This window comes from Mustela putorius, unplaced genomic scaffold (genome assembly GCF_011764305.1).
Source record: "Mustela putorius furo isolate JIRA1106 unplaced genomic scaffold, ASM1176430v1.1 tig00000874_pilon_pilon_pilon, whole genome shotgun sequence".
Lineage (NCBI taxonomy): Eukaryota > Metazoa > Chordata > Mammalia > Carnivora > Mustelidae > Mustela > Mustela putorius.
In genome coordinates, this window is record NW_025421505.1 from 6,192,281 (window position 1) to 6,204,975 (window position 12,695).

Here is a 12,695-nt window from a genome sequence, read left to right on the forward strand (position 1 = left end):
CGGAAAGCGGAAGCGGCGCGCAGCACGTGGGGGCGGTGCCGGTCGGCGGGTTCTGCGTCCACTCGGCTTGTGGTAGTGAGGCTGGCCGCGGCTACAGCCGAGCACTAGGGGCGGGGCGCTGGGGGCCGGAGAGTCGCTGCAGAACCCGGAGACCGGCTAAGCTCCATGGAGGGCTCAGGAGAACTGCCGGACCCACAGCCACCGCATCCCGGGGACCACCGCATCCGCGACGGCGACTTCGTGGTGCTGAAACGGGAAGATGTGTTCAAAGCAGTGCAAGTCCAGCGGAGAAAGTAAGTCAGGTCCCTGGCCTTAGGGCTCCCCGTCCCCATTTTCTCGTTACTCCTTCCCTCAGGTCTTGCCACAGAGCCCTCTTCCACCAGAGTCCCATTCTTGATTCTGGAGATCCCCAACCTCCTCTTTCGTTTTTTCCTTTTGGTCTTCCTACAGAGGCCTTTCCCCCCAACATCCCATTCTCGGCCCTTGGGGTCTCATCTATCACTCCTGTCTTCCCGCAGAGTGCTCCTTCCGTGATTTCAAATCTGGCCTTCTGCCCTCAACATCCCTGTCAATCTTTCCACAGGGTCCCTTTCCCATTCTTGCCCCTCGGGCGCTCAGGTGCCCTCCCCGCTCCCCACGCTTACGTTTCCATCTGTCCTAGGGTTCTTCCAAGTCCGTGAGATGTTCTCTCTTGTTGCCTCAAAGAACCCATCAATCATCCTCTGATATCCTTGCCACTCAAGGTCCTCCCCTCCCTTGCCTTTTCCCTAAAGACCATCCTTTCTTCCTATTTCCTGAGCAGGATCAATCCCACAAAAAATGAAACCTCTCCGACCTTTTCTGTCCCTCAGGCTCTTCTCTCTGTCCAAACTGGGATAACTGTTAGACGTAATAATGCTGGGGAACAACTTCTCATAGCCCATAGGATCACTTAGCGTTCCTTCACTTTCCAGGAAGGGATGCCAGGTCTGGGAAAGTTACATTTCTCAAAAGCAGTTGGCTCAAGGTCTCAAAACTTGAGATTATGCTTGATTTTTGATCCTGTTGATTAGTTACAGCTCTGTTTTAATATTAGAAAAGTGGGAATTTTTGGTAGCTTCTTGGCAGGGGTGGTGAGACTGTTACACCCTAACAGCTCATTAATGCTGAAATGTATTGAGATGTTTCGGTTCATTATCTGAAAAGTGCAACCAAACTTTCTTTTGAGTTAGGTTATTACAGTACTTTTGACAATGAAATAAGTTGAGTTCAGTGTCAAGAGAACAGCTTTCTGCAGACCATAGGCCACGTAGTGGTAGATTGGGAGTTTCTAAGTGCGCACATGAGGTGAATTATTTTACTGCTCTGTGAATCAAACTGTTGATTGGTATTTAAAGTGAAACAGGTGTCATTAGAAATTAGTCAAGTAACAGTCCCCAAAGCAGCATGCTGGTGACCGCCAAGTCTTATTGCACAAGAATCAATTTAGGAGGGCACCTGAGTGGCTCAGTTGGTTAAGCAACTGTCTTCTGCTCAGGTCATGATCCCGGAATCCTGGGATGGAGTCCCACATGTGTATCCCAGCTCCACGGGGAGTCTGCTTCTCCTTCTGATCTTCTCCCCTCTCATGCTCTCTCTCCAATTTTAGTATATGTGCTGCCGAAGCGAGCACGCTCTCTCTCAAATAAATAAATAAAATCTTAAAAAAAAAAAAGAATCAATTTAGTAAAGACAAAGAAATATTGGGGGGGTTCCTTTAGTCCACAAATATAATATCTGCACCATTTTCTCTTTAAAATTTCTGATTAAAAATATGGGCCAGCCTTCAAGTATATACTTTTTGGAAAGAGCCAGTGCTAATTATTTAAACTATTTAATTGAAGTACAGCGGTGCAGCACAGTCCTTGTAAGTTTGATGAAATGATACCAAAGTTTACACAGCTGTATAATGACCATGCAGGTGATATTTTGGTTTTTCTTCCTTTTCTTTCTCATACTTTTAAGTTGCTTAATTTTAGAATGTGGTTGTTATTTATTTATTTTTTTTTTTAAGACAAAGCTTTTCCATTAACAATAAGGCAGGTAATAACATCTTCATTTCAAAAAGTACTCTGGAAGCACTCGAGACATACTTATTTGGAAATACTTTTCATTACTTTTCTTGGCAGAAGCCAGTGCATTAGTTGCCATTTTATTTAGTTTATGACCTTCTGAGCTCATCTATATCCCAGGGCATATTCTCCCTTCGCTTTTTTGGGGGTCTGTATGCATCTGCCTGGGCAGAAGCAATCTGACTTTTTGAGAAGAAGACTCTGCAAATCCCACTCCTTCTCAGTGAAGACATGGCATCACATTCTTCTGCCTGGCCCAATTTTCCTGACTGGGACAGTGACCTCTTGCCACGCATCAATTTAAGTGACCCACCCTTCTTTGAATATCAGACCAGCCTCGAAAAGGGTAAACCCAACTCAGCTCAGTGTTTCCTGAGCACCAGGGTGCTCAAGGGGTGAGCATATGGAGTGCACATCTGGGCTGAACTGAGTTTCAACTGAATTGACTGGACTTATGTCAGCAAATATTTTAAAAATCTGTTATAGTCTGTTATGTTATAGAAACTGGGAACCTAGCAAAGAATAAGAATTGACCCTATCTGGATCACTTAGGATCTCACAGGAGTTTGCTCGGATGATTCAAGTGAGGAGATTTAAAGATTTTATTTATTTATTTGACAGACAGAGATCACAAGTAGGCAGAGAGGCAGGCAGAGAGAGAGAGAGAGAGGGAAGCAGGCTCCCTGTGGAGCGGAGAGCCCGATGCGGGGCTCGATCCCAGGACCCTGAGATCATGACCCGAGCCGAAGGCAGCAGCCCAACCCACTGAGCCACCCAGGCGCCCCTCAAGTGAGGAGATTTAATGAAGATGTGACACATACACATACAGTGGTGTGGAAAGGTTTAGAGAACCAGCAGAGAATGGTGATGCACCCAGGGTCTAGTAATGGTGGGAAAGTTTTGGTAATGGAGTCTGGGTGATGTGGTCTATGCATCTGTCATAGACTCCTGGGGCACAGAGAAAGGAGAAGAAAGTGTAGGTGGGGGACAAACAAAATTAAACAGTATGTGTCTTCCAGGATGCAAAGTTCTGTAGACGTGGGTCATGTCCTAAAATTAGGCAGGGCTTCCTGAGATCCATTAGCCTTTTCTGGAGCAGACTGTGTGGTATGGTAGAAGGAAGCAGGCTTTGGGGTCAGGCAGACCCGGATTTTAATCCAGCTTCCACTTTGTAACTGTGAATCTTGGACAAGATACTTTTCCCTAAGCTCAGATTGCTCTTCTGGAAGGAGCTATGTCCTAGGATTACTGTGAGAATTAAATAAAAATATGAAACACAGTGGCACATACTGTGTAGCCATTGGTCAACATTCAGTGGATATTAGTTTTCTTTTTGGGGAAAAAATTTTTTTTTGTTTTTGTGGGATTTTCCTCTTAAATGATAATATAAAAATCCAGGTAATGGGGAAAGCTGATGTTGCCCAATCCTCAGTAGAGCATCGTCAGTGTTAAGCACCATTTTGAAATGTATAGATTGTCAGTGATATTTACTTGTAAATATAATTTGCCTTTACTAGATAATTTTGTTTGTTTGTATGTTAAGTAGGCTCTATACCCAGTGTGGGGCTTGAACTCACAACCCTGAAATTAAGAGTCTCATTCTCTACTGACTGAGCCAACTAGGCAACTCTGTTTTTACTAGATAATTTTGAAAGAAAATAGCCAGTTAGACCAGGGAATTTGCTGAATCCCTGTCATCCCAATGATAGTTCAGTTTCAAGAGTTTTCTAGTTAGAGTTCAAGTAGTGTGACGGTGTGTGTCCAGTGGCCTGGCAGTTTCAGTGACCCTTTATGCTGTACAGGAAATTTACAAAGCTGTAAGTCTGGACATCCTGTCATTGCAAATTGGAGCCAGACCAGTGCCTCAGAAGAAGGTCTTCTTTCCTTGTTTCTCCTTCCAAATTCAGTGTTTTTGTGTGTTCTTACTAATTTTATGTCTCTGCCCCAACCCAGTTCTCTTTAGTTCATTTGTCAGTTTATGTCCAGAGGTAATGCTGCTGATCATTCTTTATGGAGACCAGTTTTGAAATAAACTTGATTAAACCTTTCTTTTTTATACTGAATGCAAATGAGATTCAGCTAATTGCATTTTCTTCCCTAGAAAAGTAACTTTTGAAAAACAGTGGTTCTATCTGGATAACGTCATTGGCCATAGTTATGGAACCACATTTGAAGTGACCAATGGAGGAAGCCTTCAGCCTAAGAAGAAGAAGGAAGAGCCTGCTTCAGGTGCACTACTTTGGGTATATGAAATAGGTGCTCTCGAGCTGGCTGGTCAGAAACCTGTCGACCCCAGTTCTAAAATGCTAACTCAGGCTATCCCGAAAGAAATTTAAACTTGTAATCTAAGAACTGGAGCTTGGTGGAATGAAGCAAGGTCTGCCTTTGGCTTTGGGAACCTGGATTCTGGCTCCAGCCCATCATTAACTGGCTTTCTGACTTTGGGACAAGTTTTTAATCCTAGAAGAATCCTTGCTATTTCAGTGTAAGGGCAGGTAGACTCGTTTCAGTGCCCCGAAGTTCCATAACAGCTGGAGGCAGTTAAGAGTCTGGCTTCGAATTTAACTGACTAGGTTTAATTCCAGTTTCATCACTTGCCTTGTAATCTTAGGCAGGTTACTTGATTTCTCTAGGTCCTCTATCTGCATTTGTAAAATGGAGCCATAAATACATTTAATGCCTAGGCTGTAGCCAGTTTGAGTCACATAACATATAGGAAGTTCTTAACAGTGCCTTGCCTATAGCAAAGACCCCATAATTTTAGTGGTTATTGTTAGTTAAAATGAAATATTTCAATATTTGTTGAAATAAATGTATGTAAAATAGTTTATTAGTAAAAATAAAAATAATTTTTAAAATCAAATAACTACAATGCTGTTGAAGTTTTGGTTCACACCAGTTAATTAAGTGCTTTTAAACTAACCTCCATATTTTTATTGAGCACCAAATCTGTGCCAGGCATGATTAGGCATTGTCTAAATCATCTCATAAAGTGTACAGAGCAGTGGGGAACACCAAGAATAAGTAGAAAAGCAAACAGCACACTTGTAGATAGTGATGTGTGCTGTGAAGATGGTAAAGCAGGGAGGTGTACTGGGTGAGACGTGATTGAGATGATGAGCTCAGTCCTGAGGGCTGGAAGGGACCTAGACCTCTGTCATGAGGGCACTCACAAGTGGAGGGAGCAGCAGGTGCCAAAGCCCCGCAGTGAGCCTGTGCTTGGTGTGCTTAAGGAACAGAAGAGCAGCATGGCTGAAGCACAGGGGCCAAGAAAGGAGGTGAGAAAAGGTCACTGGGGTCCAGAGCGTGTACGGGATGGGCTGGATGTGGACATGAATTTAGAAGAAGAAAGATTTTACATAATTTCAGATCATCAATGTCATTAAGCAATTTCCTTCCTTAGAGACCAAAGAAGCAGGCACTGATAATCGAAATATAATTGATGATGGGAAATCTCAGAAACTTACTCAAGATGACATAAAAGCTTTAAAGGACAAAGGCATTAAAGGAGAGGTAATATTCAAAGGATGTTGTGTTTTGTTTTTGTTTGGTATTGAGGAAATTGCTTGGATTTTAAAGCAGGATTTACTTAAGGTGAGATGTAAAAATACTGCTTTTCTTTTAGCAATAGCTTGACCTGTACATGCCATTCAGTAGATGAAAGATTTCATTTCTTATATACAGGAATTTATGTAAGTGAGTGACAACTGATATTATTAGCAAAAGAGAATTTAATAACTTCGTGACTATCAGAGCTTAACTTGGTTCATTTTCAGTAATGTTTTCAGCCAGTGTCTTCAGGAAGGACAATTTCCTCTATATCCTTTCTCCTTTTATTATGCAGTTCTTTTTTTTTTTTTTTTAATCCTGTTTTAAGTACAGTTACAAAGTACTTGTATTTTAGGTAGAGGTAAAAAAAAAAATGCAGTTTATTTATTTAGACTTCTGTGGAAAAGGGACTGGAAAATCAGACCTTTGGATACATTCTAGGGTAAGAAACCTCTGAAGTTATCATTTCCATGGAAATAAAGTTTCAGGAAATCTGCTTGCTCCTTTTCTTATAGGAAATAGTTCAGCAGTTAATTGAAAATAGTACAACATTCCGGGACAAGACAGAATTTGCTCAAGATAAATATATAAAAAAGAAGAAAAAGAAGTAAGTGGATTTTGTTCGAAAAGGATGAAAGTGTTATATCTTTATAGGTTTATAAAATGTTTATTATTAAAAATAAAGTATTTTTAAACCAGTTTTAAAAAACTGATGTCTTCTTTTTTCTTCCCCCAGGTATGAAGCCATCATTACTGTTGTGAAGCCATCCACCCGCATTCTTTCAATTATGTATTATGCAAGAGAACCTGGAAAAATTAAGTACGCTTTGTTTCCTTTCAAAAGTATAATTGGGGGAAAATATATCTTTAAGAACGGTCATGATTTTAAGTAAAATGAAAAACTTGCTCACCTGCATAAAGTGTCCTCCTACCTCATGAATTGTAAGTTCTTTTTACCGTTGCCTCCAAAACAATCTATAATCTTATCAACATAATTTTTATGAAATAAACAAAACTTAAAAAAATGATTAAGATAGCTGCTTCTGCTTAGCTAAAAATAAACAAATCATTCTTTTTTCCTTAGCCACATGAGATATGATACACTAGCCCAGATGTTGACTTTGGGAAATGTCCGTGCTGGTAATAAAATGATTGTAATGGAAACCTGTGCAGGCTTGGTGCTGGGTGCAATGATGGAACGGATGGGAGGTAAGATTTACCATTTTTAGGTTCATTAGAGCACTACCATGATATGAGTAGAAGGGCTTAAAAATGTAAGGGTACAGAAAGTGAGGCTGAATTACTGCAAGATTCACAGAATGGCTTGGGTGGGCCCCCGCCGCCCTAGTCCCTGGGACCTTCGTGCAGTCCACATCTCAGCCAGTGCTATGTCGGTGCCGCTGGATGGCAGTTGCCCTTTCCCCAACTTCTGTATCAGTGGGGGTGTTTAAGAAGCCTTTGGCCGGCTTGGACCTCCAGGACAGTGATTTCAGTAAATTCTTGGATAGCTGGTTCTCATTTTATTGGCCAGAATTGAGGGGATTGGATGAGAAGACTATGTGGGGTATATTTTGTCCTGGAGGAATGCACACAGTTTGCCTGCCCTTCCTCTAACCTGGTTTGCCTGCCCTTCCTCTAACCCTGTGGCAGGTAAGAACTTCGAGCTGCCCTGATTGAGGTTCAGACTGGGGGAAGGCTGAGAGCTAATCGCCAATCACGAGACACCCAGATTTGCAAGATCATACGGTTTTATCATAGCATCACGTGGAGGTTCATGTGTTCTGGAATTGTTTTTCCTTCCTTGGGAATATTCATGGGCAAACGACCGCCAGGGGGAGCTGCATTATCCCGCAGCCCCTACAAAGAGTAGAGACATTCAGTCTTCTTACAGTGGAGGACCCTAAGGGTGTCCTGAGTCTAGAATCCCCTCCATCCAGCAGATCTTTATTTTTTTAATCTCTTCAGGTTTTGGTTCCATTATTCAGCTGTACCCTGGAGGTGGACCTGTTCGGGCAGCAACAGCATGTTTTGGATTCCCCAAATCTTTCCTCAGTGGTCTTTATGATTTCCCACTCAACAAAGTGGACAGTCTCCTAAATGGAACATTTTCTGCGGAGATGTTATCTTCAGAGCCTAAAGACGGTGCTTCTGCTGAAGAAAGTAATGGCACCCTGGAGGAAAAACAGACTTCGGAACAGGAGAATGACAACATGACAGAAGCGCAAGAGAGCCATCACCCACCGGAACAGGAAACGATGGAAATCGTCTCGCAAGATCCAGACTATAAGGAGTCTAAAGAGAAAGGAAGCAAAAAGGATTATGTAAGTGTTAAGAGTCCCACTTCCTTCATAATATTCCTCTCCGAGTTTCATTTGGCACTGAGGTTTGGTGTGGCTTTGGAGCATCAGTGCCCAAGATAATAAATACCAGAGCAGACAGAGAAAATGTGTGCATGGATGTGCACACGTGTGTCGTGTATTCTTTGGGACGGAGCTTTGGGATCCAGGAGCATTGTGTAGGTAGCTTACTGATGGTTCTGTAACAAACTGGTTTGTGTGTTTCCAACTTCCTCATGAATGACCTTCTGTTGCTTTAGTCCAGGTTGATAAATACCATTGAAATTTTTGACAGACCGTCATTTCCATAAACCTGATTGAATGACTGCAGTATGCTAGTTTCTTCTTTTTCTTCTTGAAGATTCAGGAAAAGCAGAGGAGACAAGAAGAGCAAAGGAAAAGACACTTAGAGGCTGCTGCTCTGCTGAGTGAAAGAAACTCAGATGGGTACGTTGATGAAGGAATACAGATACCTGGGTATCCGTGGGCTGTGCTTCCCACGGAATTCCTCGTGTGTCTGCTTCGATTATAGTGGGAGTAGAGATGATGAATCTATCTTGTTTTTTAAGACAGGAGGCTGCATCTGGTGGATGTGGGAAATTGTGTTGGTTTCAGAGTTCTAGAATAAATTTGAAGCGTCTCCAGTGATAGTGTATCAGATGAGTCTGTGTGGTCCTGCTATATGCAGGGGGTAGGTCATTCAAATTGATACCACTGTGGCTAATGGTAAAGGCTGAGGAAAACCTGACAGGTGACGTAGATTCTGATATCTGCAAAGGTAGAATTACAATGTTGGATTTGTTTCCAGATGATTTTTTTTTTAAGTCAAGAATGTCATTAAATGCTATTTAGAGTTGCCAAGCACCAAGAGAGCTTTTAGTTCATTTTGTGTTTCTTAGAAACACATGATTTTATTTTGGGGGGGGAGTTTGTAGAATGTGGTATTTAAAGCTCTTCCTTGCGTGAGTCATGGCAAATGAATAGATGATCATTTTTTCTGAAGATTTTACTTACTTGAGAGAGAGAGACTACAAGCACGGGTAGTGGCAGAGGAAGAGGGAAAAGCAGGCTCCCCGCAGAGCAGGGAATCGACACAGGACTCAATCCCAGGGCCCTGGGATCATGACCTGAGCCAAAGGCAGGTGCTCAACCAACTGAGCCACCCAGGCATCCCAGTAGATGGTCATTTTAAATGCATTTTAAAATCTATGCTCTAACTTGCCAAGGAGAGAAATAATTTGTCTAACTTTTTTTTTTTTTTTTGCAGTTTAATTGTTGCTAGTCGTTTCCATCCCACTCCACTCCTGCTGTCTTTGCTAGACTTCGTGGCCCCTTCCAGACCGTTTGTGGTGTACTGTCAGTATAAAGAGGTAATGCTGACGTGGAAGTGCTGGGAGTTCTTACACTGTGTGTTAATACTCAAATCACAGCCCTCACAGGCATTCTTAACAGAATTCTGTTTATGCCTTTAGCCCCTGTTGGAATGCTACACAAAACTGCGGGAAAGAGGAGGGGTCATCAACCTCAGGCTGTCGGAAACCTGGCTCAGGAATTACCAGGTACGTGTTTTTCCAGCTGGTTCCAGGGGGCTGCTCTTCTGAGTTGCTGGCTCTCTGCAGTGGTGCCAGAAGCTGTTAAATAGATGCCCATATTTCCATCTACAGATGAAAGAATCTCCTGCTTGTAACTCAGACAAAGTGCCCTGGCTCTTCCTGACCCTTTTTCCTCCTTCACGTCAGGGTCTGTTACTCTGAAACTCCAGTCCAGAGCCAATTAAGATGCAAACAGTTATGGTTCGTGTTTCTCCAAGGCCTCATGATCACTGTGGAGGGAATAACTGATGATAGCAAAATCCCTAGGCCAACAAGAAAGTGACTCTGCTCCCTCAGCTGAGATGTCTTTGCAGCAGATTTTCAGGATTTACTGGTGGGTCCAACATCAGTTCAGGTCCTCTGGAAGGCACACGCTAAGATAGAATTAGAAGTATAAGGGTTTTATGGGGGAAGATGCCTCTGAAAGAGGAAAAGGAGAGGGAGCAGAGCCAGGTAGGAAAGTCCTCAAACCGTATTGGAGGTCTGACTGCTGCAAAAGGAGGGGGAGAATGGGAGATGGGGAGGAAGAGCCTGCAGTGCTCCCTTCAGAAAGTCTCAGCCAGGATGATGGGGAACCCCAGAGCAAAGTTTGCCCAATAAAGGAGCCCTGTCTTGGGCAGAAGTGTTGCGGTCCTGGGTACCCATGCTCAGTAATCGACTTGGAGCAGCCCATGGCCTCCCTGTGTATGAATGCTGCTCAGGATCCCAAGGAAGCAGCAGCGAGAGGCTTTCTGCTCCTCGAACTCCTCACAGCTGGTTCCCTCTTGAAGGGAGAACTGAGGGAGTACCTCCATGGCCGCCACAGGCCCTGCCATGCTGCTTGCACATCTACTGCCTTGATCCAAGATACTCAAGGCCCTGAGCAGACTCCGCCCTACATGGCAGTGATCTTCTTAAGCTATGGTAACAGCAGAGAAGAAATTGTGTCAGAGTTAACAAGGTATCAGGGGAGGGAAGCTCTGGATATGTCCAGTAGCTACTTCTCCGTGGACCCACACTCCACTATTGGCTGTGAAGCTTCCTGGAGCCAGTAGGAAGAAAGCTATGTGCAGGCCCAGAGTACTACACAGACATTTGCTTGTTTGCCACTAGAAACTTGCCTCTGGTTTGAGAGCAGCAGCTTCAATTTTATTTTTCAGAAGAAAATCCTTAAAACCAGATTAAATCCTTAATCTGCACGTGAAGGAAGGCACTCTTTAGAAATTGGTCGGATTAAATCTTCAAGAGAATCTCTGTCATTTGCATTCTGATTTCTGGCATGTGTATTGTTAGCATGTGCTTTATCTGCTTAGGAAAACATGAATGTCTTTCTGTCTTGATTAGGTTTTGCCAGATCGCAGTCATCCCAAACTACTGATGAGCGGAGGTGGGGGGTACCTTCTCTCAGGCTTCACTGTCGCCATGGATAACCTTAAAGCCGACCCCAGTCTCAAATCCAATGCAAGCACTTTAGAATCACACAAGACTGAAGAGCCAGCAGCTAAAAAACGGAAATGCCCGGAGTCTGACTCTTAACCTTTCAGAAATTGCTCTGATTTTTTTCGTCAGGCGCTATACAGTTAGTAATTAAACTTTAAATGCCATCACTAATTGTTTTCTCATCTTCTAAAAGTAAGTCTATATACTTGTTCCTGGGAAGGACGAGTAAGCTTTTTGTCCGCCTCTGGAACAGATAAATTTGGTCTATGAGAACATCGAGCCTGGGGTATACACAGTGGACTAGTGTGTATGTGGCCAATTCTGTTTATTTCACAAAATCCTCTAAGTACTTGTAGTACTCTGTGAAAATATCTTGAGAATTTAGAAATCCTAAAAATATCTTTATACAAGACTTCATTTATACATTAAACTAAGTGGAATGACACAACATATCCAAAACTTGGGTACTGACAGAAAGAATCTGTGGAAGAGATTTCTTGTGTTCATTCCACTCTCTTCAACTGAAGCAATATGGATGTGTGAGTGTATGAGATTGACAGCACCAAAAATACCCTCCTTGCTCCCTCCAGTGGAATAAACTTTTTTAAAACACTAGATTTTTTTATTTTAATAGTGGACAGCTTAGGAAAGTTCTGAGTATTTATTGTACTGCTTTTTTGGGTCAATACACAAAGGGGTAGTAGGGTACTTTTTTGCGTTAATTTGCCCATCTCCTCATTCTTTGTTCCGAGTGAAATGCCTAGAATTTTTGTGTTTTATTAAGTTAAAGGAAACAGCAAAGGTTTTTTTCCCCCATCCAGAGACTTACAGAAATAGACACACACTCGTGTTTATGGCTATTGGTATATACACACATATATATTTATATATACGTATGGAAACAGAGAATGCACTATTTATAGGATCTATGACAAAGTTTAGTGCAGGGCTTTGACCAGTTCTCATTGCATTAGCATCACTCCTTGTCAAGTGTATTTTAAAGTGCCTTTTTTGGTGATTATTAATGCTGGTCTGTTGAGCTCTGGCATGATTAGGTGGTTAGTCTTTCTAAGCTCTGAAAAATGTATAAATTTGGTCATCTGCTACAGCCAAGGAGAGTATTTAGAATAAGCTGTGGCCCTTGTCTTGCTCACTAAATATGCTCGTAATGTGTATCGCGACATCATTATAGCATAGATGCTGATCAGCAAGGAGCATCTCAGACAAAAAGAAATAACATTTTCCTAATAGCATGTACTATCCTGATAATGGTCAATGTGATCACCAACCAGTACAGTTTTGATTCCTTTTTCTTAAAACAATGGCTTTTAAAGAATAAAAGTGTTTCCTATTACGATTTGTCTGATTTACATTAATGATGGGGTCAGTGACACTGCATTCGCTGGCTTTCAGCTGATGGTGACACGTGGTCTATATAAGAAAACAGGCCCACATCAACACCTCACTGAATATGTCCTTACAAACAGTCGCCACCCACATACGACCTGTCCCAGTTTGTCCAGGAGAACACGTGTGCACAGACTGGATTCTGTAGTGGCTGGTCTCCACTGGTTACTCTTGTTTAAATCCTCTCCTCGGGATTCATCCAGTTTTCAAGGCTCATCTCATTTCATTCATTCTGGATGTCGGCACTATCAAGGCATGTGCCCATGGATCCACCCCTGGAGCTGACTTGTGAACTCCTGTCC

The 12,695-nt window shown here is 42.6% G+C and overlaps 1 protein-coding gene across 2 annotated transcripts in view; it reads left to right on the forward strand.

The window, feature by feature from the left end:
* Positions 1 to 12,695, forward strand: part of TRMT6 (tRNA methyltransferase 6 non-catalytic subunit) — a 22,883-nt gene continuing 10,188 nt past the window's right edge. Inside the window, exons 1-11 of one of the 2 annotated variants that reach the window (XM_004751529.3) lie at positions 2 to 293; positions 4,192 to 4,319; positions 5,494 to 5,603; positions 6,155 to 6,246; positions 6,376 to 6,459; positions 6,724 to 6,848; positions 7,605 to 7,960; positions 8,337 to 8,422; positions 9,243 to 9,345; positions 9,448 to 9,534; positions 10,891 to 12,340. In XM_004751529.3, coding sequence (XP_004751586.1) covers positions 166 to 293; positions 4,192 to 4,319; positions 5,494 to 5,603; positions 6,155 to 6,246; positions 6,376 to 6,459; positions 6,724 to 6,848; positions 7,605 to 7,960; positions 8,337 to 8,422; positions 9,243 to 9,345; positions 9,448 to 9,534; positions 10,891 to 11,082 — 1,491 coding nt within the window. In that variant the 5' untranslated portion in view covers positions 2 to 165 and the 3' untranslated portion in view covers positions 11,083 to 12,340. Of the gene's footprint in view, positions 294 to 4,191; positions 4,320 to 5,493; positions 5,604 to 6,154; positions 6,247 to 6,375; positions 6,460 to 6,723; positions 6,849 to 7,604; positions 7,961 to 8,336; positions 8,423 to 9,242; positions 9,346 to 9,447; positions 9,535 to 10,890; positions 12,341 to 12,695 lie in introns of those variants that run through there. The other variant, XM_013055596.2, reaches the window with a different exon arrangement.